The sequence below is a fragment of the Panthera pardus genome, unplaced genomic scaffold (assembly GCF_024362965.1).
Source record: "Panthera pardus isolate Hobbes unplaced genomic scaffold, ASM2436296v1 HiC_scaffold_20, whole genome shotgun sequence".
Taxonomy (NCBI): domain Eukaryota; kingdom Metazoa; phylum Chordata; class Mammalia; order Carnivora; family Felidae; genus Panthera; species Panthera pardus.
The window spans coordinates 85,564,976-85,592,599 of NW_026526766.1; the positions used below are offsets into that span (position 1 = coordinate 85,564,976).

The following is a 27,624-nucleotide window of genomic DNA, read 5'->3' on the forward strand; positions in this document are numbered from 1 at the left end:
GCTTTCTGATCCCGCCTCTGGGTTCGCACCACACTCCTATTGGATGGTTATAGTCCGGGCCCAGATACAAACTCCGCCCCACCTAAACATTGGCGAGCTAGGTCCTGGGGGCGGTTCCAGTGAGCGACACCAACCGGCTCTTTTCTCCCATTGGTCGGCTTTGATTTGGGGGGTGGCTCCTAGCGCAGTCGCTAAACCCGCCTTGCGTTCCCATTGGCCGTTCCCATCCGGCCCCTGAGCAGACCCTCCCCGCCCATTGGCCGGCTCTGCTGTGAGAGGCGGGTGCGTGCTGCACTCGCGGGACCCGTGACAGTTCAGGCAACAGAGCTGACCAAGCAGGCGTTGGGTGCAGACATGACGCCGGAGGACCAGGAGGAGACCCAGCCGCTCCTGGGGCCGCCCGGCGGCAGGTGAGCGCGTAGGGGGGCGACTCAGGCCCAGGGAGTGGCCTCGCCCCTTCTGCTGCGCCCAGGCCGGCGCCGCTCACCAACCGCCCTGTCCCCGCAGCGCCCCTCTCAGTCGCCGGGTCTTCCTCGCCGCCTTCGCCGCCGCCCTGGGCCCGCTCACCTTCGGCTTCGCGCTCGGCTACAGCTCCCCCGCCATCCCGAGCCTGCGGCGCGCCGCGGCCCAGGCCCTGCGCCTCGACGACGCCGCCGCCTCCTGGTTCGGGGTGAGGCCTCGGGCTCACCCTCCAGCCCGCCTGGGACCCTCTTCCTCCCGTCTCACGCGCAAGGGGACCCCGCCCTTACCTTGCTTTGGGCGGGCACTGAGACCCTCCTCCGGGTGCGTCCCGGCTCTCCTGCCAGGGGTCACCCTCCCCCGCGGACCGCCAGCCTGGGACCCCCATCCCCTTTTCGCTGAGGCTGCTGCTGGGGCTGGGATTGAGGGCGAGGTTGGGCTGAGGCTCCCTGGCGTCCCCTCTTCATCCTGCGGTCGCCTCGCCCTCAGGCCATCGTGACCCTGGGAGCCGCGGCGGGGGGCGTGCTGGGCGGCTGGCTCGTGGACCGCGCCGGGCGCAAGCTAAGCCTTCTGCTCTGCACCCTGCCCTTCGTGGTCGGCTTTGCAGTCATCACCGCGGCCCAGAACGTGTGGATGCTGCTCGGGGGCCGCCTCCTAACCGGCGTGGCCTGCGGTATTGCCTCGCTCGTAGCTCCGGTGAGTGTCCCCCAGCCTCGCGCCCTGGGACAGAAAAGGAGCGGACCTGGGAGCGTGCTTCTCCCTGGCTGCGGCCTCCTGGGTGCCTGGCACCGTTCCCCTTACCAGCTTTATCTTCCTTACCCCCGCAACGGGCCTTGGAAGGAGCCGCCGTTATCCTTGTTTACAGATGAAGTGAGCTTCAAAAACTGAAGTCCTTTGTCCAGCCACAACTAGTCAGTGGCAAAGCTACTTATTACTCGAACCCAGGACTGTGCCACTTCACCAGGCCTCTCTCTTGCTCTACAAATAAGATGCCATCTGTGGATGGTCACAGAAGCCTGCAGATCTTAGATCTCCCATTGTCATTCAGACCATTGAATACAGCTTAGGAAAATTCTCTTCTGGTTTGTCCTGGCAGCAAAGGCTGCTGGGCTCTGCTGCTCCCCTTCACTACTCAGGAGCTAGTCCTCCGGCTGCTGTATCTCTCCTCTCCCCATCTCCTGAGCCACCACTGTCCAGGCTGACAGTGCCGGCTCTGCCACTCACTGGGGCCGAGCACCTCTCTGTGCCTCAGTTTCCTCCCCTGTAAAGTGGGGCATTGCCTCCTGCACTGGTTGTGGGGACTGACCGAGACTCTGCATGTATAGCCCTGGAAGGCCTTGGACCCTGGCAGCTGAGATTGTAGGGTGACCGGGGAACTGCTGCTGGCTATGGGCTTGATCAACTACCCACACGTCAACCTGGTGACATTAAAAGTAGTGGCTGTGATGTGAGTCCTCCCTGGTCATCCTTTGCACCTGCCACTCCCTTTACCCGCATTTTCTGGGCAGCAGGCGGTAGTGGAGTTGGATTTCATGTTTTGGGTTTTGTTACTGGACAAAAACACACCCATCTTAGCCGTCGGCATAAGGTAATAGAATAACCTAGAAGTGTGGGCAAGACCTTTCTGGCCCCCGAGCCCAGAGAAAGCAGTAGCAGTCACTGGTAGCAACTGAGGCAGAGTTCTGGTTCCAAGGGCACTGCTCAGAGTGTGGTCCTTGGACCGGCAGCCTGGGTGTCATCTGAAGCAAGTTTGAAAGGCAGAATCTTGAGGCCCACCCTAGACCTACTGCATCAGAAGCTGTATTTATTGAGGCTAGTCATGCAATTAAATGAAAGTTTGAAAAACTCTGTGCCACCTCCCCACAAACACACACAGCAGCCACGTATATACCCTTAATCCCCTGTAAAACACCTGCTGCTGATCACTTGGAGACGTGGGGAGGTACGGGGAGGGCTTCGGCGACCTGGGACCTGCAACCAGAGGCCCACCTGGCTTGGAGCAGCCCCAACTGAGGTTCTCCTCAACTCTGAATAGCTGAGGCTCTTCAGTTTTAAGAACTCTTGGGCACCGAGTAAAGTTTTCTCTCCGTTGCCACCAGGTGTATATCTCTGAAATCGCCTACCCTGCAGTGCGGGGGCTGCTCGGCTCCTGTGTGCAGCTGATGGTCGTCACAGGCATCCTCCTAGCCTACCTGGCAGGTATGGTTTTCATGGTATCTCTTTTGATCCCTGCTAATGGCTGGGTGGCCATTTTGAAGCTGTAGAAACTGAAGTTCATAGAGGTCAAGGGGCTTGCCCAAGGTCACACAGCCAGTGCCCAAGGTGTCAGGGTCCCAGATCACCTGCCTGAGCGCCTGGGATGTGTGGGTCTTGTGCCTAACTCCCAGGGAGGGTGGGAGAAGGTGATGTCCTCATCTTCCCAGGGCAGAAGCCCATTCCGAGGGTGTGGGGAGGGCTGACTGGTTGGGTCACTGTGCAGTAACAAATTAAGAATTTAAGGGGGTGGGGGGACACCCCAAAAACTCCAGCCCAGGAGTTTGGAGGGCCCAAGCCTGTCTCTCAGAAATATTAGTACTAGATTTGCAGCGTGAAGGAGGAGGGTCCCAGGGAACCCGAGGGTCAGAGCTGGGGTCAACATGAGGAAGCTTCTGGAGGCAGACATGTTTTCGCTAGAACTGGGGTAGAAAGAGGCTTCATACCTGATGGTTCCACATTAGGGGACACTTTCTGGCTCTGTCACACTGCCCCAGGGAGCCTCGCTTCCCCTGTCTTTAAGTGGAGATAACCCTACCTAGCCCAAGGCTGTTGAGGGACTAAATTAAGCGACACATGAAAAGTAGCAGGCCCCATGAGAACTGTCAAGGGATGGCCTTATACCCAGCGAGGAATGGGGGCTTCAGGAACCTGACTGGCAGTGGCAGGGCCCAGAGCCTGTGCCCTCTGGTTCTTCAGAGTGGACGACATGCTGGTGTGTGGTCATTCATTTTTACCCACTTAGCATCCAGACTCTAATTCAGAGTCCTACCAGCAGTCTGGCTGCTTTTGGGGACCCGCAATGTGCCAAAGCCCCTGCCAAATACAGACATTGACATTTGGGACAGACACATGGGTGTCAATATGCCTACAGAATTACCTCATCATCACCTGCACTTTGATTGATCAATTTCTGTGAATATTGATCCACTGGTGTTCAGGAAAAAAGTCTCTCCCACTCTGGCCCCCTTCCTCTCTAGAGGAGCCCACTTGCCTGCTTCTTGTGGCCTTCCAGAGTCTGTGCATGCATGACGACTATGCATATTTATTCTCCCACCCCTCCCTTTTAGACAAAACAAGTGCCTCATTCATTTTTGATTGCCACGTAAATATCCACTGAGCAGATGTAGCATAATGCGCCCACCAGCGTTGTTTACGCAATGTTTCTCAACAGATGGTAACAACAGTATTAGTAACAAACAAGAGCAAGGGCAGTAGCCACACAGAGGTCGTGAGGCCCCCACCCTTTAAGCTGAGTCCCGGGGGTTGGTGAGAGGGCAGGCGCTCCCTGATAAGGTGCAGGCTGGCCCACTCCGCACTGACATCTGAAACCGCCACCCCCCTGCCCCCCACCAGGCTGGGTCCTGGAGTGGCGCTGGCTGGCTGTGCTGGGTTGTGTGCCCGCCTCCTTCATGCTGCTGCTCATGTGCTACATGCCCGAGACCCCACGCTTCTTGCTGACCCAGCACAAGCGCCAGGAAGCCATGGCCGCTATGCAGTTCCTGTGGGGCTCTGAGCAGACCTGGGAGGAGCCCCCTGTCGGGGCCGAACACCAGGTGAGGGGCTGGGATCCAGAGCCAGGGTGGGGAGGAAACAGTGAGGTATGGCCCCTTTGCAGCCAGGGGAGGCTAGCACAGCCTGTCCCCAAGGCTGTGCAGACACACACGGGGAGGAGAGGCACAAGTGGTGGCATTGTCCTATGTGTGAGCAAGCAAAGGCCTGCTGGAGCCCCACTACTTGGCTGGGCCTTAGCCTTGATCTTACTGTCCCAGGAAGAGAAAGGCCCAGTGGGTCAGAAGGAAACGCAGGCGCAACCTTGAGGAACTGGATTTTTAAATGGGATACTGGAGGGCAGCGGAGAAGACTGAGTCTCTGCCACTTACCTGCTGTCTGACCTTCCCATCCTTAAGCCTTCCTTTCTTCATCTGTAAGATGGGAGTCCTAGCATGTGCCTGGTGGTGCCAGGAGAGGCACTCGGCACAGGCCCAGGCCTGAGGCTGGTAGGATTCTGGAACCCCTGGCTATGTGCCCATGTAATCTCTTTGTAGTTCCCCCAGCAAATCAGGAAAGGGCATGGGGAGGTGAGGTCCTTACAAATGGAGAAGCTAAAGTGATGCGGAGACCTGTCTTGGACCCGAGGCCCAGATGATAAGAAGCTGAGCCTCACTCCCTCCACCAGGCGTTAGGACAAGGGCTCAAAGCCAGCAGGCCCCTCGGGAGGGGGTAGGGAGACGCACTGACACCGGCCTCTGTCTGAGCAGGGCTTCCGCCTGGCCCAGCTGAGGCTTCCTAGCATCTACAAGCCCTTCATCATCGGCGTTTCACTCATGGCCTTCCAGCAGCTGTCAGGGATCAATGCTGTCATGTTCTATGCAGAGACCATCTTTGAGGAGGCCAAGTTCAAGGTAAAGAGGCCTCCGCCCCGGCCTGCCTCATCCAGATGCTGTGTGGATGGGGCCTAGTCCTGGGGTCTTTGCCTGACCCGCCTCGGCCCATCTCCCCAGGAGAGCAGCCTAGCCTCGGTCATCGTGGGCATCATCCAGGTGCTGTTCACCGCCATGGCGGCCCTCATCATGGACAAAGCTGGGCGGAGGCTGCTCCTGACCTTGTCAGGTGAGGCCCGAGGGCAAGGGCTCGGCCCTTTGAAAATGGGGTGGCGCAGGCCAGGGTCCCCACCACAGACTGGAGGGTCTTTGCCAAGGCCACCACACTGAGACAGGAAAAGGCCAGCCAAGCACCCCTGAGAACAAGGCCGAGATCCATGGGAGCCCTTACTGAGTGCTTGCTCCAGACCAGGCCTGCACTAACAGACCCTTGCAGTGAGCCTCCAAGCAGGCGCCATCGGGGCCCCAGTTTACAATGAGGAAACTGAGGGCCCAGCAGGAGAAGTGACTCAGAAGCTGGAGGGCTTTTGGGGCAAGTGACTTCACCCCTCTGAACCTCAGTTTTCCCTGTATGAAATGGGGGCGATGGGCCATTGTGAGGATCCAGAGATGATCTGCACAGGAGTGAAACCCATGCTGCTGTCACAGTTACCACTCCTGCTCCTCGGTCCAGGAAGGCACTGCCACCAGGAGCTTCTTGGAGTTGGCTCCGGTTCGAGGTCCAAGCTGGGGCCGGCCCGGGCTGGGTGCTGCCGATCTGGGCTCCTGGGTCCCGCTCACCACCCTCTCAGAGAAACCCAGGCCGCATCACTGTGGCCACACTGCACCGAGACTCTAACCTGAGTGCCCCGTGCCCGGACCGCCGTCCGCTTCTCCCAGAGCCCTGCGCACTGCCCCCTTCCGCCTGCAGGTGTGATCATGGTGTTCAGCACCAGTGCCTTCGGCGCCTACTTCAAGCTGACCCAGGGCGGCCCCAGCAACTCCTCACACGTGGACCTCTCGACACCCATCTCCATGGAGCCCACCAGTGCCAGCGTGGGGTTGGCCTGGTTGGCAGTGGGCAGCATGTGCCTCTTCATCGCCGGTGAGAGGGGGCCCGTGGGGAGGTTGGGCGGGGGGCCTGTGGGGCCATTCCATCACTGCCGGGTTCCTGCGGCTCCCAGCCAGTCCAGGCCTCCCCATCCCACGGGTCCCCCGCCCCTGCGTTTATGGCTCTGACCAAGGCCCCGGGCGCTGAGCTAAACCCTTCTCTGCCCCTTTCACTTACTCCCCAAACAGCCCTCCAAGCGGGCCCCGGCATGACCCCATTCTACAGAGAAAAGCCTGGTACTAAGAAGTAGAGGGACTGACCTGAGACATCGCTGCAGGAAAGCACAGAGCTGGGGGGCCCTGACTGGAAACTGCGAGGCTTTGGCCCAGGGGGTCTGTGGCCAGCCAAGGGGTCGGCCCTATGGGCTTCTGATGCCTGTCTTGCTCCCACAGGCTTCGCCGTGGGCTGGGGGCCCATCCCCTGGCTCCTCATGTCTGAGATCTTTCCTCTGCACGTCAAGGGCCTGGCCACAGGTGTGTGCGTCCTCACTAACTGGTTCATGGCCTTCCTGGTGACGAAAGAGTTCAGCAGCGTCATGGTAAGTGCAGGCCCTGAGGGTCTCCTCCTCACGTAGTCAGTGGGGAGCGCTTTTTAGAATCACCCTTACTGCAGAAGACTCAGGGCCAGTGGCTGAGGCCCCACCATCCTGGGACACCGGCCATCTTGGTCAGGGACGAAGGGAAGACAGATGGGCCAGGAAAAGTGCAGAACACAGGCTGTGACCACTCAGGAGCCTTCAGGCCATTCCGGCAGAAGGAAAGCAGGATACAGTTCCACCACTGGACAGTGGGGACATGGGCCAGGATCTAGAGCTGTGCGGGAAGAACTCTGGCTTTGGAGTTGACAAGCCTGGGCTCTAACCCCACCTCGGCCACTTCCCACTGTGTGGCCTGGGGTGTGCTGCTCACCTTCTCTAAACCAGCTTCCTTGGCTGAGGATGGAGGAGGGTGACAGCACCTTCCCCTCAGGGTTGTGGGAGCGTCAGTTCATTTTAAAACTTTGCTACTTTTGCACAGATGGACTGACACAGCCCTGGACCCTGCCACGGGGCTCCCCAGCTGATAGGGGAGGATGGTTCTGGAGCAGAGAGGCCACCTGTCCAGGCATTCATTCCCGTCCGCCCCCCCTCCCCCAGGTCTCCTGGTACATACCATGTCCAGGCCTGTTGGAGGAGCCAGAGACAGCAATGAACGCAGTGGACAGGGTGCCCTGTGGATGGATTGGGGTGGACGGGGTGGATGAGGTTGGGCTGGCAGCGGACAGCAGAAGGAGAACAGACCACTGGGAGGCTGGAGGGGTGGGGGGCGGGGGTGGGCAGGCCAGGAGAGGCATGGATGCCTGGGGTTGGCCTGGAGTCTCTGCAGGGCCTGGGTCTCAGGCGGGCTGCGCTGGGGAACACATCGGGAAGACCGGAGCAAAGTCTTAGCGGTGGAAATTACTCACTGGGAGCTGTGCGGAGGGACCAGCAACAAAGGAGGGGGGGCGGCGGTAAAGGACCTAACAGTGACCCAGGAGTGTACAGTGTCCCAGAGTTTGGCGGGGAGTGCTGGGTCACCGGGTCCCAGAGGGAAAGGAGCTGACAAGGGAGGGGCCTCTGGTCCTGGCACCTGGGAGGTCATCAGGTCTGTCCTGGGAGGGTGACCAGGCTCTGAGTGACGGGAAGTGCTCCCTCTTCCTTCCATGCCAGTGGGTCCTGAGTGTCCTCCGTGCTCACACTGCCCCAGTGCAGCCTGCTCCCTGTGGCACCAAGAAGAGACTCCTCTGGAGGGCAGGGAACTCAGGGGGCAGGGCCAAAGCACAGTGTAGAGAGTAGGTCTGGGGGCCCTGGAGGCAGACACCAGGGGTGGGAGCCCAGCTGTCACTTGACAGTGGGGGTCTGACCTTGGGGGAGGCACTTCATGACAGTTTTGCCAGCTTCCCCAGCCACCCAACGTCCACACCTTGTATGGTGCCCGTTGCAGGTTTCTGGATGGCAGGGCCAGACCCTCCTCCACACCCCTGAGCCTGGGTGGGGGGGTGGGCGGAGGGGGCCAGGGCCTCAGCTCAGGGTCCATGAGGGCTCCTGACCTGTTGTGTCTACATGAGGCCCTTCCTCTCTTTCCAGGAGGTTCTCAGGCCTTACGGCGCCTTCTGGCTCGCCTCCGCCTTCTGCATCTTCAGTGTCCTTTTCACTCTGTCCTGTGTCCCTGAAACCAAAGGAAAGACTTTGGAGCAAATCACAGCCCATTTTGAGGGGCGATGACAACCCCTTCTCATGAGTGGCTGCCACTCCTAGCAGGGCCGGCTTTGGGCTTCAGAGGAGACGGAATCACCTGTGACTCCAAGCTGGGCCTCAGCCAGAGCCTGGAGCCCCTGCCTGTCCCCAGGGAGGTGGAATGCAGGACCACAGCCCCTTGGAGCCTTGTCCTCCGGGGTCCCTCCTTCCTACCCAGCTCTCTATGGCCCAGCGAACCATGGGTAAGAGGTTCCCGGCCCCGGGGTCCAATTCCCACCCCCACTCTGCGACTCAGGAGGAGGGAACTCCTTGGAGGGGCTTTGCTGCCCCGTGGTCCGTCGTCCACAGGCCATCTCCACCTTGCCACAAAAGCAACAGCAGAGGAGGGGGACTCTCGGCTCCTCGTTTTCTGGAGGAGATGCTTTTGGGTGGTGACCCCCTCTCACGTGGCTGCATTATCAGGAAGGAACTTTGTTTGCCAAATAAAGATTTGACTCAGAAAATCAGGCCGTGGCCTCTTTGTGTGAAATGCAGTTTGAGAAGGACGTTTTCCCATCCCTTCCATACACCAGGCCTCCCACGAACTGGGCCTCGCCACAAATATCTACTGATTTACTTCTTCTTGTGGTCAGCTGGGCTTACTCTTGGCACTTGGACATCATTTCTGGCTCCTTCATCCTTGGGCTCAGTCCCCTGGATCATTAGTTATCAAATCTTATTAACAACAACAACAACACGTCTCTCCTTCTGGTGACTTTAATGGACCCACAAGTCTTTTACAAATTACTTTTATTATCCATTATAAAAGTAATACATGTTTATTGTAGGAAAATTGGAAAACACAGATTTAGTATAATGATTTTTATAGCAGTTAACCATCTGCTAGGCATTGCCCTCAGCACTTTACAAATATTAACTCATTTCTTTGGATAAGTGATACAATAATTATGCATAACTGCACCTTTCCAGAGGTAACTTCTTTTAAGAATTTGGTTCTATCCTGGGGCACCTGGGTGGCAAAGACGGTTAAGCCTCCAACTCTCCATTTTGGCTCGGGTCATGATCTTGCAGTTTGTGAGTTCGAGCCCCTCATCGGATTCTCTGCTGTCAGCACAGTAGAGCTGGTGACTCAGTCAGTTGAGTGTCTGACTCTTGGTTTCAGCTCAAGTCATGATCCCAGAGTCATGAAATCCCTGCTTGGGATTCTCTCTCTCCTCCTCTCCCCTGCTTGTGCGTTCTCTCTCTCTCTCTCTCTCTCTCTCTCTCTCTCTCTCTCCTCTCTGTCTCAAATGGAAAAAAAATTAAAAAAAAAAAAAAGAATTTGATACTATCCTGAAACTCTTCCTCCCTACATCTATCCTTTCTAGCATCACTACACACAGGTAGGACACCACGCTTCCCATTCCGTGATCTGCTTTACTCACCTCCCGGGTTGTACAGCCCCCACATGTGCCCACCTTGACATCTTCTATTAAGCCTTGTAACGAGACTGGGGAGTAGGAGAATGGAAATGCAGTGGGGTCCAGGGCTGAGCAGTGAGGAGTTTTCTGGAAGATTCTGCGATGGCTGCTCTGATTTCAGTAAAATGTGCTAAGTAATACACAGGAACTTTCAGCCTTAGCAAAATCCAAGTTCCTTGGGGACTTCCAGAAACAAGGTCACATCCATGCACAGTAACTGCATATATACATTCTCATTCTTCGTGCCTGCACAGCAGCCCACCGGGTTGAGAGCCACATTCTGTGGTTCGGCAGGGTATTCCACAAATGTCCATTTAGGCCAGTTGTTGAATAGAGCGGTTCAGGTCTAATACATCTTTCTGTCCATTTGTTCTATCATTTATTGAGAGAGAAATGTGGAAATCTCCACCTGTAAATGTGGATTTCTTTCTCCTTGCAGTTCTCTTGGGTTTTGCTTCATGTGCCTTAGAGATCATCACTGGGTGCACGCACATCTGGGATTGCTACCTTCTGATTGTTTTGTCCTTTAGCATGAAATGACCTTCTTTATCCCCGGTAATATTCCTCGTTCTGAGGTCTACTCTGTCTGATATCAGTATGACCACTCCAGCCTTCTTTTGATTGGTGCTTTGACAATCATTTTCAATTGTATCTTATTATATATTCCTTTTTTGTAGTATCCTACACTTTTCTTTGTGATGGAAATACCTTTGGGGGTTTCCCTGAGGATACGTTATTTTTACTTTTTGTTTTTCATGATTATTAACATTATTTTGAGAGAAAGAGAGTGCATGCATGCACAAGTTGGGGAGCGGCAGAGAAAGAGAGGGAGAGACAATCCCAAGCAGGCTCCCTGCCCAGCACAGAGCCCGACACAGGGCTTGATCCTCATGACCTGAGCTGAAATCAAGAGTCAGACACTCAGTCAACTGAGCCATCCAGGTACCCCCATATTTTCACTCTTAAAAACAGACTTTATTAAGGCATTATTTAGATACCATAAAATTCAACAATTGTAGGTATAAAAATATGACTTAGGAGGAATGTATACAGCTGTGTACTCACCACCACAATCAAGATATAAGACATTTTCGTCAGCTCAAAATGTTCCCTTGTGTCCCTCATGTCAGTCTCCTCCCTCTAGTTTTTCTTTTTCTAGAATTTTTAAAAAATGTTTATTTTGAGGGAGAGAGAGAGAGCATGTACGCATACATTTGGGGGAAGGGCAGTGAGAGAGGGAGAGAGAGAATCCCAAGCAGGCTTGCAGGGCACCAGCCCATGGACCATGAGACCATGACCTGAGCCGCAATCAAGAGTTGGACACTTAACCAACGGAGCCACCCAGGCGCCCCTCCTTTTCTAGACTTACAAAAATCCTGTTGTTTGTAGTATTTTGCGCCTGGCTTCTCTGAGCAGAGCGCTTTTAAGATTCATCCATGCTGCATGCAACAGCAGTTCTCTTTTTATTGCTGAGTAGTGTCCCATCGTACATTTGGACTAGTTCCGATTTGCGGCTATCATGAAGAAAGCTTCTGTGAGCACTTGCACACAAGTCCCCGCATGGAGAAGAACTATCGGGTCATATGTAAGTTGGTTTCACGACTGTAAGAAGCTGCCGAACTGTTTTCCAAAGTGGTGGTACCATTTTTGCGTTCCCATCAGCAGCGTCCAAGAGTTCCGGCTGCTCCACATCCTCAACACTCGGTATTCACTATTACGAGTAAAACTATTTGTACGTTTTTAACTTTTTGAAAATTGTCTTCTATTCTCTGATTTCCTCCGGAAAGCCTTCTCTTTTATGCCGCTGTTTTATCTCAAGTATCTGGTGAGCTTTGGTTGTCCATATTGAGGAATGAAGTGCTAGGGGGTTTTGATTGCAGTGGCTGGTATGCGTCCCCCACCCTGCACCTGTTCTCAGTTCTGTTATGGCTTTTGACATTTTATACATCTTCACTGTCATTTCAGTGGGAACTCGAGGAAGAAAAAGGGGAAATGCGTTAAGTTCGGTCCACCAGCTTGAAATGAAAGCTTTTTTTCTTTTAACGACGATGCAGTGTTTGCCGTTGGAGTCACGGTGTGTGGCAAAGAGTGGGTGCTTAAGTATTTGTGAAATTCAACAAATTAGGAGGATTTGTTGTATAAATATGTCAGAACTTAAATCAACCTCATATTGCTCCACATTCAGATTGTTTCCAGTTTTCTGCTCATTGATAACTCTGCTATTACATATAGAGTTAGAGGGAGATGAGAAACAGAGTTGGCAGAGGAGAGAATGAGATTAAAAAAGACGACAATGATAGAGATGAGGACGGAAAATGGAGATGGAGGTGACGTGGAAGAGATGCAAATGATGGTGATAATGGAAGTTAAACTGTGGGCAAGGAAAAGGGCGTTGTGGCTTCAACTCCATCTTGGTCTCTTTCCTCCATAACCCAGGGTCCAGGAGCCAGTGCAGCATGGTGGGTAAGGGGCAGTGGGCTTAGTTCAAGTTCTGGCTCAATTACTCACCGCCTGTGTGACCTGGACAAGTCATTTAACCTAAGCCTCAGCTTATTCATGTGTAAAATGGGCCTAAGGGTGCCGTCTTCCTCATGGAGCGGGCGTGAAGGTGAAAGGAGAGAAGTTTGTAAAGCACCTTGGACCAAGGATGGCACAGAATAAGTACTCAATGGATGTTAGCTGCTGCTGATGGTGAGGCTGTGCAGGCGTGGACGGGAGGCTGTGGTGAAGCAACGCTGGGAGCTGCATGCAAGGGGTGATGCTCAAGGGGTGCCTCAAAGGGACATGTGAAATCTTTACACTTTTTAAAAATATATTCTATTTCCTATGCTGATTCCTCAGCAACTCCTACCCATACCATCTCTGACTGCTTCCAGCATCCACTTACAGGTACCCACGACCGTGGACACACACGCTCTTCAGAGCTTCCCTTAAGACTTCCTTGGGGCCTTCTCATCAGAGCACAAGACGCTTCCGGGACCAGAGCCAGCGCCAGTCTTAAATCTGCCCCAGAAGCCCAGCCCAGCACCATCAGGCACAGGACCATGGAGGGCAGGAAGGGACATCCCTAAAGGACAGGTGTAGCAGCAGAAACTGTGCTTTACCCCTCCCGAGGTAGAAATCTGCACAACCCCCCACACCCACCCCATGACAAATCCCCCTGCCCCCAGAACAACTTGTAGGAGACTCCTCGCTTCTGCATTCTTGAGGCAAGGGATGCCCTGACGCCACCCAGTGGCCATAGACGGGATTGCATCAGTTGAAGAGTGAAGCACTCTGCTTCCCCCCAGTGGCCCTGGATGGGATCCCAAGACTAAGGCAGGAAGACCACTACCGCCCATTGGCCATTATGGGGTTAGCAACTGCTGGGCCTGGGGGCAATAGGCGGAACAGCACCAAGTGGAAGGGGTCAGGAGCCAAGGGGAAGCTGGAAAAGACAAGGAAACACATTCTCCCCTAGAGCCTCCAGAAGAAACATAGCCCTGCCCACATCTTGATTTTAGCCCAGGGAGATCCATCTTAGATTTCTGGCCTCCACTGGTTGGGAGCCCAAACTTGCAGCACCCCAAGATAGACAAAAGCTTATCTCAGAGATCTGTGGGTGTGGCTTGCCTAATTGAGTGAACCCCAGTAAGAGTCATAGAAGACCCACAAACTTAATTCTTTTGCCAAAAACGCTACCAGCTGTGGCTGAAAGGGGCAGACAGTACAAAATGAAAACAGGCCCGAGAACCCCCAAACTCATTTCTGCTTCCCAGGTAACACATTCCCATCTTCTTAACGTCAAAGTGCCTCAAAACTGAATGAACAGAAAATTGCCTGAGGAACTCCTCAGGCAAGAGGAGGAAATGTCATCAGTGCTCTGAGAAAGCTCATGGAAATATCCTCTGGCATAGCGCGAAAGCCTCCAAAGGATAGAATATTTAGGAATCTCCTCCCGCAATAGTGCTAATGGAACTCTAGTAACATTATTCAGGGATTCTGCCCCTGAAATTACTGAAGAAGTAATTTTTTTATACTCTTGATATGATGATAGATTTTTATACTCGAGAGTTCCAGGGCACCAACCTGTGGCTGCCCTGTTCACACCGAGGGGCCCTCCTTCCCTTTACTCTTCCCAGACTTTCGGTACTGCTCAAGAGGACCATAAAAGTGGCTGGGATTAGGCCCTGAGCTGAATGAAGGCCGCGCTATCAGAAGCCCCCAGGACTCAGTATTCCAAGAACGCCGAACCACGGAGAAAAAACGACCACAAACCAAGCGTCCAGCGCCTGCGCTAGAACCACCGCTCCCAGGATCCTTCGCGGCCAAGTCGCTTCCCATTTCAGGTCCCAGCCGTGGAATTCCGGTGAACCTGAAAGGAACGTGGACCAAGCATGATGGAAGAAAGATTCCGGGAGCAGGAACAGGCGGAGCCTCTCTGGGAAATATGGTTCACAAGGGTGTGCGGGTCACAAACCGGGCACCCAGAGCGAAAGATGTTTCTGCGAGGAGCTGGGCCCGGAGACTTCTGGGAAGTGGAGTCCGTTGGGGCGGGGAGGTCCGTACGCATGGCCGGAAGTGACGCTATTCGAACGCGTCTTCTTAGGCGCGCGAGCTGGGCCTGGCGCTTGGCAATCCCTGCGGCTAGGGTTTCTGAGTTCACACTGGTACCCGGTAGCGTTCTCGGGTAGCCGGCGGCGGCTTTTTCCACGCAGCATTCTGCTTGAGACCGAGTCGGTGGTTGCGCCACGGGCTCCCCATTCGCGAGGCCTGGCTGCCGCTGGGGAGACACATCCGACTGGACAGGCCTGACCAGAGTTCCCAGGGCCAGACCCGGCGTCTGACAGCAGAAGCCGGAGGCAGAGCAGGCCTGCAGAGCGCGGCTGGGGCTCAGAGAACTGCTGGGAGGCGGTGGCGCGAGGTGGCATCCAAATGCTGGAGGAAGGAGGTAAGAAGGAGGGTGTGGAGGGAGCGATTTGCAGGAGATCCGGCTTCTTGTTCCAACTTGCCCACTAATACCGCTCTGTGACCGGGACCAGAACTCCGGTTTCCTTCCGACAAGTGGTTGGGGACGATCCTTTTTTGAGTAAAGAATTCTAGGGTCAAGAAAGTTGGAGGCCCTCAGGCCTGAATAAGCCCTGAGTATCCTACTTACCCCTACCTGCTTGATGCACCATTGGCTTATGAAAGTCGAGATAAATGGGCCATGGGAAGGAAAATGGGACAGCCCAGGATTTCCTATTGTTTCTGGTCTTCCAGCCGTTCTTGAAACAGCCAGAAATTCTCAGAACAGAAGCCTATTGGCTCCACATGAGATTGAGGGCCGGTTCAACTCAGTGGGTCCGTGAAGTCGAGGAGCATACTGGAGATTTGGAATCAGAAGGCTAGAGTTCCTGTTTAAGCTCTGGGGTACTGGTTTGATCTTTTACCCTGCGTTTCTTCGTGGAGGGAAGCGTAAAATAACGTTAACTACCTCGTTTACTTCTAAAAAGCATCAAATAAAATAACGTTTTTAAAAGCATGTTGAACAATTTATACAACAGAACAAACGTGTGTGCAAACTTAACCACCGAGGCCTATGCCATCCTCTCTTAGATCAGGGGGTCCCTGTACTGGTCTGTAATTTCTCAAGTGCATATCTAGCATTTTGTGTTGTCTTCCCCCAGAGACCTGGGAACAGCAAGTAGGATGGTTATCATCCTCCTGGTACTACGAAAGAGGACATTAAGGTACAATGGAGTTAGGTACAATTCAATAACATAAGGTCTGTACTAAGACCAATATTCAGACTTACGTACTTCTTTTTTAAAGTCTACATTAAAGTGACTTTGAGTTCACCAGGTTGTGCGGCCATCACCACTGTTTAATTCCAGAACATTTTTATCACCCCTAAAAGAAGCCCATACCCATTAGCCATCGCTCCTTATTCCCTCTTCCCCCAATCTCTATGGATTTTTACTTTCTGTTCCTCTGGATTTGCCTCTTCTGGACATTTCATAAAAATAGAGTCATACAGGGGCGCCTGGGTGGCTCAGTCTTAAGTGTCTGGCTCTTGGTTCCGGCTCAGGTTCGTGAGATGTGGCCCCACGTCAGGCTCTGCACTGACAGCGTGGACCCTCTCTCTCTCTACCCCTCCCCTGCTTGCTGTCTCTCAAAATAAACTTTAAAAAGACAAAAAAATAAAATCATACAATATATATGTCTGGCTTCTCTCACTTAGAATAATGTTTCAAGGGTCATCTGTGTTGTGACATGAATGAATGTACTTCATTCCTTTTTATGGCTGAGTGATATCATTATATTGATATACCACATTTTGTTCCTCAGTATCGGCTATTATGAATAATGTTGCCGTGACAACATGTGCACAAGTTTTTGTGTGAATGTGTGCATCTAGGAGAGGAACTGCTGGGTCATACGGGAACTCCGTTTAACTTTCCGAGGAACTGTCAAACTGTTTTCCACAGTGGCTGCACCATTGCACAGTCCCAGTAGCAATGTATGGAAGTTCTAGTTTCTCCACATCCTCATCAACACTTGTTTTCCATCTTTTTTATTGTAGCCATCTTAGTGGGTGTGAAATATCTCATGATTGTTTGATATGCGTTTCTTAAATGACTAGCGATGTTGAGTATCTTTTCATGTACTTATTGGCCACTTGTATATCTCACTTAAAGCAATATCTAGTCATATCCTTTGCCCACTTTTTAATTGGGCTATTTGTCTTTTTATTGTTGAGGTGGAAGAATTCTTTAAATATTCTGGATACTAGACCCTTAGAAGATAGATGTTTTGCAGATATTTTCTGCCGTTCTGTGGTTATCTTTTTTATCTTTCTTGATAGTGCCTTTTGAAGCACAAATTTTTAATTTCAGTGAAATTCAGTTTATTTTTTCTTCTGTTGCTTGTGCTTTTGGTGTCTTATCTATGAAACCATTGCCTAACCAGAGGTACTAAAGATTTATCTAAAAAAAATTTTTTTAACATTTATTATTGAGAGACAGAGCATGAGCAGGGGAGGGGCAGAGAGGAGGGAGACACAGAATCTGAAGCAGGCTCAAGGCTCTGAGCTGTCAGCACAGTACTAAAGATTTATAGTTAAGTTTTCTTCTAGGAGTTTTCACTTTTTACACTTCTGTCTTTGATCCATTTTGAGTTCATTTTTGTATGTGGTGTGAGTTACAAGTTTGTATGTCGATATCCAATTGTTTCAGCACCATTTTTTTTTTTAAGTTTGTTTATTTTTCAGAGAGACTGAGACCGTGTGAGGAGGAGAGTAGCAGAGAGTGAGGGAGAGAAAGAAAGAATCCCAAGGAGGCTCCACACTGTCAGCACAGAGCCCGATGCAGGGCTTGAACTTACAAAACCATGAGATCATGACCTGAGCCGAAACCAAGAGTCGGACCCTTAACTGACTGAGCCACCGAAGCACCTCCCCAGCACCATCTTTTTGAAGATTAATCTTTCCCCATTTCATTTCTTGGCACTCTTTTTGAAAATCAGTTGTCCACAAATACATGGATCTATTTCTGGATTCTCAGTTCTTCTCCACTGATCTATATTTCTTTTCTTTTTTTTTAACATTTACTTATTTTTGGGAGATAGAAACAGAGCATGAGCGCGGAAGGGGCAGAGAAAGAGGGAGACACAGAATCCGAAGCAGGCTCCAGGCTCTGAGCTGTCCGCACAGAGCCCGACGCAGGACCCGAACTCGCGGTCCGCGAGACCATGACCCGAGCTGAAGTCCGATGCCCAACCGACTGAGCCACCCAAGGCACCGCCTCCATTAATCTATATTTCTATCCTCATACTAGAACCACACTATTTAGTTACTTTTGCTTTATAGAAGGTTTTGATAGTGTGAATGTGAGTTCTCCAACTTTGTTTTTTCTAGATTGTTTGGCTCTTCTGGGTCATTTGCATTTCTAGACGAATTTTAGGGTCAGCTTAATCAATTTCCATTAAAAAGTCCCCTGGGATTTTGCATAATTCTGTAGATGAATTGGGTGAGTATTGCCATCCCAACACTGTTGTCTTCCACTCCATGAATCCATGGGATATCTTCCCATTTATTTCGACCTTCTGTAATTTCAACAGTGTTTGGTAGCTTTTAGTGTGCATGTTTTGCATTTCCATTGTTAAATTTATTCCTAAGTGTTTTATTCTATTAATGCTCTTGCAAAGGGAATTGTTTTTTTTTAATTTCACTTTTGGATTATACATTACTAGTGTACAGAAATACAGTTGGAGAAATGTCTGTTTAAATTCTTTGCCCATTTTTAATATGGTTGTCTTTTTATTGTATATCCATCTTGGATCTTGCAATCTTGCTGACCTGGTTTAGCTGTCATAGGTGTTTTGTTTTGTTTTGGTTTTGTGGGTTCCTTAGGATTTTCTTTTTTTTTTTTTTTTTCTAAATAGCAGGGCTACTTTATTTTTTATTTATTTATTTTTTAGTTAGGCTGCACACCCAATGTGGAGCTTGAACTCACAACCTTGAGATCTAGAGTCACATGCTCTATTGACTGAAAACAGCTAGGCACCCTTCCTTAGCATTTTCTGTATACAAAATCGTGTCAACAAATACTGATAATTACTTCTTCCTTTCCAACCTGGATGCCTTTCTCCCCCCGCCACAACCCTTCCTAATTTCCCTGGCTAGAACCTCCAGTATAATACTGAATAGAAGTGGTGAGAGCAGATATCTTCGTCTTGATCTGAGAGGAATGTTTCAGTCTTTTACCATTAAGTATGATGCAAATCTGGGTTTTCTGTGGTTGCCTTTTATCAAATTGAAGTCCTTCTCTGCTCTTCCCGGTTTATTCAATGTGTGTTATCAGGAAAGGGTGTCAGATTTTGTGTAATGGCCTTTTTTGGTGTTTATTGTAATGATCCATGTGGGTCTTTCGCTTTTTATTAACGTGGCATATTATGTTGATGGATTTTCGCATGTTGCACCAATCTTGCATTTCTGGGATGACTCCCACTTGGTCGTTACCTCTTTTGATTTGGTAAGTGTCTGAAATCTGCAGAGCACTTTCTCCCAGCAAACTGAGCAGTAGGTGATATTTGTAAACTGTGTGCTTACGTGCTAAGCATTGTGCCATCTGCTTTGTCTGCACTTTTCTTTCATCTTCACAGCATCTTCACAAAGGATCATCATCCAAGGGGCACCTGGGTGGCTCAGTCGGTTAAGCGTCCGACTTCGGCTCAGGCCATGAGCTCGCTGTTCCTGAGTTCGAGCCCCGCGTCAGGCTGTGTGCAGACAGCTCAGAGCCTGGAGCCTGTTTCAGATTCTCTGTCTCCCTCTCTCTCTCTGCCCCTCTCCCACTCACACTCTATCTCTCTCTCAAAAATAAACATTAAAAACATAAAATAAAAACAACGAACAAAGGATCGTCACCCCCATTTACAGATGAGAAAAATGAGACGTAGAAAGGTTATGTGAGTGGCAAGCTGCTGGTAAGTGGTGGACCTACGCTACTTGAGTCTCTTACTCCCTGCATCTGAGTGAATTGATGGGGTTTCTGAAGTAGGAAGGGCAACGAAAAATTTACATTCCCCTGCAGGTCTGCACATTCAGTCCGAGTGCCCCCGGCCCTGCAGTGTCCTTTGAGCCCCCTTCTTCAGAGTGAGAATGTGAGACTCTCTAGCTTGGTGAGCTGTAACTTTTAAACCTTACTGGTTTCATTCCCTTCCTGCAGAGCCGCCTTCTCCAGACCCTGTCCTTCCCCATGAGGAAACCACAGGAGATGAAGGAATGGCAGCTGGTCTCACAGTTGGGACCCACGTGAGTTTGAAATTTGCTCTTAGAGGCAGCCTTTTTTTCCTTTTTAAAATATTAAGAGGTTTGGCGTACCTGGGTGGCTCAGTCGGTTAAGCGTCCGACTTCGGCTCAGGTCATGATCTCACGGTGTGTGGGTTCGAGCCCCGCGTCGGGCTCTGTGCTGACAGCTTGGAGCCTGGAGCCTGCTTCGGATTCTGTGTCTCATTCTCTCTGCCCCTCCCCTACTTGTGCCCTCTCTCTCTGTCTCTCAAAAATAAATACATGTAAATAAAAAAATAATAATAAAAAATATTAAGAGGTTTTTGTTTCTGTTTGTTAATTACAAAAAGAATTCATGTTTATTGTAGAAAACCTGAAAAGCACAGAAAACACACTCAAAAACTCACCGTTATTCCCACAGAGAATTAAAACACTTAACATTTTCATTTGTGTCCTTTCAGGCATATTCTTCCTTTCCTTTTCTTTTTTTAAGATTTTAGTTTTAAAGTTTTGTGTTTGTGTGTATGTGTTTTGTTTTTTTGTTTTGTTGTTTTGTTTGTTTCTTTTTTTGAAACAGTAAGATTGGGCAGGGGAGAGGCAGAGAGAGAAGGAGAGAGAGAATCCAAATCTCACAAATCGTGAGATCCTGACCTAGGTCAAGATCAAAGTTGGTTGCTTAACCAACTGAGCCACCCAGATGCCCCAGGATTTTATTTTTAAGTAAGCTCTATACCCACCATGGGGCTCGAACTCACAACACCGAGATCAAAAGTCGCTTGTTCTACCGGCTAAGCCAGCTAGATGCCCCCATAAGTCTCCCTTTTCTACTTTCCCAAAATGGGTTTGTAACTTTCTTTTTATTTCCAGTTCACAGAATTGGATCAATATTTCTCTCATTTCATTAAGAGCATTCTACAGAATCATTCCTAGTGTATTCCATTGCATAGTTCTACCAGGGTAGGAACTGCCTTCTCTTTTTACTTGACTAGACTAGGTAATGGTCTGTTTCTTTTCCTTAGAAAGTCTGCTCTTGGATTTTCTTATCAGTTCTCTTAATAACAGATTTTTCTTTCTTAGTTTTTTGCTTTCGCTTTTGTCAGATTTATTTTAAAAATCGATCTTTTAACCTCTTACATCAAATTTCTAATTTGTTTTCTTCCTTTCTTGTTTATAGTGAAAACGCTTGGCTGTGGGTCCTATTTTCTTAGATATTCTCGAATTGTCACTTTGGTTTCTCTGTCTGCCTATTCAGCTGGTCTCTGCTCTATGGAGACAGAGTGTGTGTCTTTTGTCAATCCAGAACACCCAGGTATAGAGTAATTGCAGAATGGAGGGTTTAATGGCTCTATTAGCTCAACCTTATTAAATTGCTCAGTTCTTCCATCGCTCTGTTTTGTTGTTTATTTTGTATTAACCCTGCTAATGACTGAGTTAACATCTCATAGCTGTAGTATTTTGAATTTGTTTTTGTACTTCCTACAGTTTTTTTCTTTATGAATTTCTTATTGTTATTTCTAGTTCATGAGAGTTACATCTTTATGGTGGATTTTATTCTCTTGACCATTATAAAATGACCCAAATGTTTTAAATATTTCATAGTTTTAAAAAAATGACCCTCTTTGTCCTGTGTGTGTACTTCATTTCTCAGTATGAAGGATGGGGTTGGGAGAACAGGTAAAATTAGAGGTCAAAAGATGTATTATACTTTGGAAAATGATGCTGGCCTCAAATAAGGCAGTGACAGGGCCACAGAGAGAAATGTGCAAGCTCTAGTGATCGTGGGGGGGAAACGAAGGTGCAGTGATTTGTTGCAGGAAAGGGGACGATGACATACAGGTTTCTGGCGTGGCCAACGAGGTAGACGGAAGTGCATTACTTGTGCTGAAAACAGACACGAGGACTTCCTCACCTCCGTGCCTTTGCTCATTGTGCCTCACCACCTTCTCTTTCTCCATCTGATGAACTCCCTCCTTCAAGGCCCTCTCAGCAATCACCTCCTCTCTGTGGTTTTCCTGTGCTCTCCACCCAGGATTCCTTCTCTGTTATCCTGGCACCTGGTCTGTCCATGTGTCTAACATGCTACTACAGGTAGTCACACACACATCTGGCTTTCCTTTTGTACTGTGTGATGTCCAAGTTCATAGGGATGTTTATCACGCATTCTGAAGAATTGACCTTTCACAGTTCTTTCTGATTTCTCATAGCATAAACGTATACATTCTATTTTTGTTTTATCTACATTTGCTCTTTCAGTTCCCAAGCACGTTTTAGTTTCTGCCCAGTTACTTCTTTTATATAGATACAGATGGAGGTTCAAAAATGGCTTGAGAGCAAAGGAAGGAACCTGGGTTGGTGTGTTTATGGTGGTTTTGAAGGTCTAAGTACCCAATTCCGGCGACATTCTCCAAATGAATGAACTGCTCATTGGCTGTCCTACCCTGTAGGACAGTGAAATATTGTTTCTCCAGTATTCCCAATACATTTCCAACAGATTAAGGTCATTCTGTGACCATGATGAATCAAGACAGAAACAAGGCCACTCCGTAGTCACCTCCGAACTGAGACAAGAAAAAAGAAGAATATCGTCCAAACAACAAAACTGACCAAACACCCCCTATCCTAGCTAATATGAGTAACCACTGCTACTTTCCCAGTTGTAGTTTTGGCCTCGCTGCATTCTTCCTTTCTTCTAGGTGTGTTCCTGGTGGTCTTTGGCTGGATGGTGTTGACAAGTTTTTAAGAGGGTCCACCGATGGACCCATATGGTAACTGCAATATGGAATGCATTTTGCTCTAACAAGAAAAGTCTTTTCTTTTTTTCATTGGAAGACCTGTAAACGAGACTACAAGTCATGAAATATCACTATTTACAAATAGAACTGCACAAAAGAGAAACTAGACAAAAAGAAAGAGAAAAGGTTGTTGATCTCATAACTCCTAAGGCAAGACAGCTTGGTAAAAGGGTAGAGGGATGGATATATATGTATCTGCATCTGGGTAGGTGTATGTATATACAGTACACAACAGATCGATGATGTTAGGTTGTGGATGCTCACGGTAGAAATCTTTCAACATTGCTGTACGTTCGAAAAGAAATTTAAGAAGAAAAGAAAAATGCTGCAAAGGAAAACCTCACAAAGCTATGTGTCTTTCTCGTTCTTGGCTTTTTCCAAGGAAATGAGGCTTGAGCCAGCTTTCCCGCGACAGGCGCGTTTCGGCGCGTTTCCGTTTCAAGGCAAAAGAGAGAGGGCTGGCGCTGAAACCAGGAAATGGCGCATGTGTGTGGGCGGGACATGCAAATTAAAGTGTCTGTTTCTCTCACGAGCTATAGGAGCAAACAATAAAAAGCTTGAAAGCCTTCCCTCCCTCCCCAAAAAATAGATACAGATGTATATGCACTCTGTGTATAAAGTCTGTCAGAGTTGTAGACATGCAAAGAGACTGTATTTGATTTATTTTTGTGTGTCAGTATCCTGTATAGTGTGAGGCACATAGGAAGTGATCAATCAGTGTTTTTCTTAAACTACTCAGAGCTGCCTCGTATCTTAAGGCCACTGGGCAAGCTGGAATGTGCTTGTTTGGGGCGCCTGGGTGGCTCAGTCAGTTGAGCGTCCTACTTTGCCTCAGGTCATGATCTTGCGGTTTATGAGTTTGAGGCCCTTATGAGTTTGAGGCCCGCGTCCGGCTCTGTGCTGACAGCTCAGAGCCTGGAGCCTGTTTCAGATTCTGTGTCTCTCTGCCCCTCCCCTGCTCACAGATTCTGTGTCTCCCTCTCTCTTCCCTGTCTCCTGCTCGAGCTCTCTCTGTCTCTTAAAAAATAAATAAACGTTAAAGGAATATGCTTGTTGTTTCAGGGATCCATGCCCTTCAGCAGTGTGACTGTAGCTTTTACCCAGGATGGGTGGAGGCGCTTGATCCCTGCTCCTAAGGACAGGTTCAAGGAGGGGATACCAGAAAACACCAGGAACTTGGTCCTGCTGGGTAAGGAAACCATTTGAAATTTAGAATCTACCCAGTTCTGAAAATCTGGGGCACTTTCAGTATTGAGTGGCACTTTCCAATTTGCTGACACATAGGACGGCTAGTGTTCATTCCTCCTGGTTCCCTCGTGTAAGATCTCTGCATTCCAGGTTGGGAAATAGGCTGTTTCATTTTGTTTCCCCTGAGACCACACCTCCCTGTTTTCTTATTTCCCAGGAGGGGCGGGGTGACCTCAGGCCAGTTCCTCCACATTCAGTAAGTTCTTGTCTTTTTTTAATAACTTGCTTTGGGGACTTCACTTCACTCCTTGACTTGACCCCTCCTTGGCACTGTGTCTGTCTTAATTACTGCTGCATCCCCCAGTGCCTGGCACCAAGTAAGTGCTCAATAAATACCTACTGAGTGAGTGAAATAAGCGACCTGACTAGTGTGTTTCCACTCCCTTGAGTTCTGGTGGCTATTTATACTTAATCTACATCTCTAAAGCCCATTTTCCCCCTTGAAAAGGACTTCCAGTGTCCCAGCCTGGCATGAACTCTCAGCTGGAACAAAGGGAAGAAGGCCCGTGGATGCTGGAGGGAGGAGGCCTGAGGAGCACCTGCACCGGTGAGTGAGCACACACCAAAGTCCATGTGTCTGGGGCGCAAAAGCCCTTTTGAAGTCCACATTAGTGCCTTTGATTTGATTATTTTAATCACCCCATGAGGTAGATATTATCCCCATTATACAGATGAAGAAATTAAAGCTGCTAGAGACAAATTATCAGAGCCTCACAGCTAGAAAGTGGTGTGGCTGGGGTTTGAAGCGAGGCCCGTCTGATCGCAAAGCCCACTATTCCACACCTCCTCCTCACGAAGTTCCCCTGGGCTGGGAGATGTTTGTGACCGCAGGTGGTGCTGCTGCTGGCCTCTAGGGGAATGAAGTCATTGCTGGCCTAGCATGTTCTCTGCCCACCTCACTAAGGCTCTTTACCCAAAGCTTCCACCTGTGATACTTACTGCTTATCTTCTCTCTGGCCCTTAATTGGATGCCTCCCTCTCCCTGCTTCCCTCCCCACCTTCTCCCTGTCTACATGACCGTGCTATAATTTCCTAGATACCGAGAACCTCAGGAAAAACAAAAGGGAAGCCATATCTTCCTTGTTTATCTTTTACTTCTCATCCAAAGCTACTCACTCCACCCCTACCTTCATGCTTCAGCCCTCACTGTTACCCCAGGCACCACTCAAACTTGCTGAGATCTTTCATTTACAGGGAGCCTCAGCGGTCCTGTCCCTTCCCTCACTCAAGTCCCTCTGCTGCCCAGCATCATAACCTGTTAGGCGGAGCCTTTTATCCTGGGCTGTACGCCCTGTGTAGAACTTCAGAAATTGAACGTGTTCGTAGTTAGGGCAGGCAATAGCTGCATTTTTCTGGAAGAAGGTTTCATCACAGCCTCAGGGAGTTTCAAGATTCTAGAAAGGTCAAATCACCATGTTATTAGAAATAGAACTTAAGGGGCGCCTAGGTGGCTCAGTTGGCTAAGTGTCTGACCTCAGCTCAGGTCATGATCTCACGGTCCATGGGTTCAAGCCCCACGTTGGGCTCTTTGCTGACAGCTCAGAGCCTGGAGCCTGCTTCTGATTCTGTGTCTCCTCTCTGCCCCTCCCCCACTCGCTCTCGCGCTCCCTCTCTCTCAAAAATAAATAAACATTAAAAAAAAAAAGAAAGAAAGGAATAGAACTTAGGAAATGGTGTTAGCACCAAGGGTCCATGCTCTGAGGTATCACAGTACTAGTGTAGAAGCAGGAAAGACAAGCAGGTCCTGGCTTGCTACTTAATAATTACATGGATTCAGAGTAAACTACTAATTATGTGGTCGCTTGTTTGTCTGTCTAAAAGATGTGGATAACAAAATCTTATTTCACAAACTGATATATGTGAAGAAAGAAGTTCACAACTATGGAGTGCTGTATTAGCTGTATGATCGTGAAACAGTTTGAGAAAAGTTGAAATCTGGCTATTAGAGTGACTAATACCCTGCTTCCATAGTGTGGCACGTCTGCTCTGAGAGTCGCAGAGCATCCTGGGCATTGCTCTCCTCCATGGGCTGGTTTTAGAGCCCTCGTGATCCCATCCTACCCCTCCCACGGGGGCAGACCCGGGTCTTTAAAGTATCTTTTGCCTCACTGCTTGCTCTGGGGACTTCTGTTGTGGATGTTGACATTTCCCCAGGCACAACCGGTCAGTTTGCCTCATTCTCATTGAATTTGTTATTTATTCAGTCAACAAATATGCATTAAACATTTGGTAAATGCCTGGAATGGTTTTAGCTACTGAAAGTACAACAGAGAACGAAGATACAGTCTCTGCACACATCCTAGTGAGACATGAGTAAACCAAGTGACTGATCTAGTATCGGGTGGTGATGAGCCCTGTGAAGGAGACAAAAGCAGGATAAGGGAATAGTGACTGGGGTACGGTGAGAATGGGAATACAGATGGAAGGGGGGATAGGGTGCTATTGTAGGTTAGATGACTAGGAAAGACCACTTTGAGGAGGTGACATTAGAGCAGAGGTCTGAAGGAAGAGAATGAGCCAGCCATTTGAGTGTCTGGGGGAGGAACATCCTGGGACATAGCATGTATTGAAGCTCTGAGTTGGGGCCGAGCTTGACTTATATTAGGGTCAGAAGACCCTGGGACTCAGTAAACAGGGGGAGAGTGGTAGGCGGGGGACAGTTAGGGCTTTGGAGGCTATGGTATGGCATTCAGATTTTATTGACATAAGCCATTAAGGGTTTTGAGCAGGGAGGGGACAGTACTTGATTTGTGTTTGTGTTGTACATGGAGAATAGACTTCCAGGGTTCAGGAGCAGGAGCAGGGAGATCAGTTAGGAGTCTATTGTAGACATTCCAGAGTGAGAGGATGGCGGCTGGTAGGAAGGATTCAGGACATATGTGGGTGTTAAAGCCAATAGGACTTGCTAGTAAATTGGATGTGAGGGGTAGGAGCATTAAGGATGACCCTGGCCTGAGCAGAGCGGGTGAACAGGAAGACCAACAAAGACACTGGCTTGAAAGGGAAAATCAGTTGTTCTGTTTTGGGGCACATTGTTCGGACAGCCTTAGTCTCATACAGGAGCCAGCACCCTGCAGAGAGGTGGACTGAGGTAGGACAAGCCATGAACATCACGTGGTCTTCTGCACTGTTCCTGTCTCCCACCACTGCTTTTCTTGGCACTTTTCCTCCTCTCCACCTTTTCTCAGATAGATGGTCGGGTTTTAAGAGCTGTCAGAGCCACATATGATCAAATACTGGTTTACAGGGAGACACCCTCAACCCGAAATGGGGGCTGCTGTGCTCTTGGTAGATTGGGCGTTAATACGCTCGTGCACCCTGGAGGGAAACCATTTAAGGAGTTTACAAAGAAGACATCTTTGTAAACTCACTCATACAACATTTAACTGTCCCTCATGTGCTTTAACTCAATCCTCATGGTAATTCTGCAAGAGCTACATTTACAACTAGTGAACCCTAGAAATTAAAAGATTAAATAGTCTGCCCATAGTCACACAGCTAGTGAGAGGCAGAGCTGGGAATTAAACCCCAGCAGTCTGGGTCAGAAGTCTCTATAGAAACTCAAATAGGGGTTCCTGGGGCTCATTCAGCTGAGTGTCTGGCTCTTGATTTTGGCTCTGGTCATGATCTTGTGGTTTCATGGGTTTGAGCCCCACTTCAGGCTCTGTGCTGTCAGCACAGAGCCTGATTGGGATTCCCTCTCTCAAATTAAAAAATAAAACAAAAAAATTCAAATAAATGTCACCCAGAACTCACCTTGCTATTCTCTCTTCTGAGAAATAAGGTAGAAACCCAAAGAATCTTCAGGAGAATTGACCCTTGTGAAAAGAAGTTCTGTAGCCCCCCCTAAAAGTCCACCCTCTTAGGTACAAGCCCTGTGTAGGAGACAGGTGTGTGGGACCCTGTGCTTCAGTTCCCAAATAAACATTACTCACATTTTAAAGTTTTCTCCTAAAATGAAGGAGATCCCAAAAA

General features: G+C 49.6%; 2 protein-coding genes across 12 annotated transcripts in view; both read left to right on the forward strand.

The window, feature by feature from the left end:
- The first annotated feature begins 277 nt into the window (after positions 1-277).
- SLC2A8 (solute carrier family 2 member 8) lies at positions 278-8,907 on the forward strand. Of its 3 annotated transcripts, XM_019421085.2 has the most exons (10): positions 278-410; positions 508-670; positions 949-1,155; positions 2,559-2,658; positions 4,069-4,268; positions 4,974-5,117; positions 5,217-5,325; positions 6,007-6,180; positions 6,579-6,724; positions 8,291-8,907. In XM_019421085.2, exons 1-10 carry the CDS (start codon positions 355-357, stop codon positions 8,426-8,428), a joined length of 1,437 nt encoding a protein of 478 aa, XP_019276630.2. In that variant the 5' UTR covers positions 278-354; the 3' UTR covers positions 8,429-8,907. The 3 variants fall into 3 exon arrangements, with proteins under 3 accessions (XP_019276630.2, XP_019276632.2, XP_019276631.2); XM_019421087.2 differs by lacking the exon at positions 6,579-6,724; XM_019421086.2 differs by lacking the exon at positions 508-670 and having other exon boundaries at positions 305-410.
- A 5,555-nt stretch (positions 8,908-14,462) lies between these two features.
- ZNF79 (zinc finger protein 79) overlaps positions 14,463-27,624 on the forward strand; it is a 51,536-nt gene continuing 38,374 nt past the window's right edge. The window contains exons 1-5 of one of the 9 annotated variants that reach the window (XM_053908305.1): positions 14,466-14,791; positions 19,548-22,374; positions 23,464-23,590; positions 23,807-23,845; positions 24,098-24,196. In XM_053908305.1, coding sequence (XP_053764280.1) covers positions 24,121-24,196 — 76 coding nt within the window. In that variant the 5' untranslated portion in view covers positions 14,466-14,791; positions 19,548-22,374; positions 23,464-23,590; positions 23,807-23,845; positions 24,098-24,120. Of the gene's footprint in view, positions 14,792-19,547; positions 22,375-23,463; positions 23,846-24,097; positions 24,197-27,624 lie in introns of those variants that run through there. The other 8 variants (XM_053908303.1, XM_053908304.1, XM_019421081.2 and 5 more) reach the window with 8 other exon arrangements.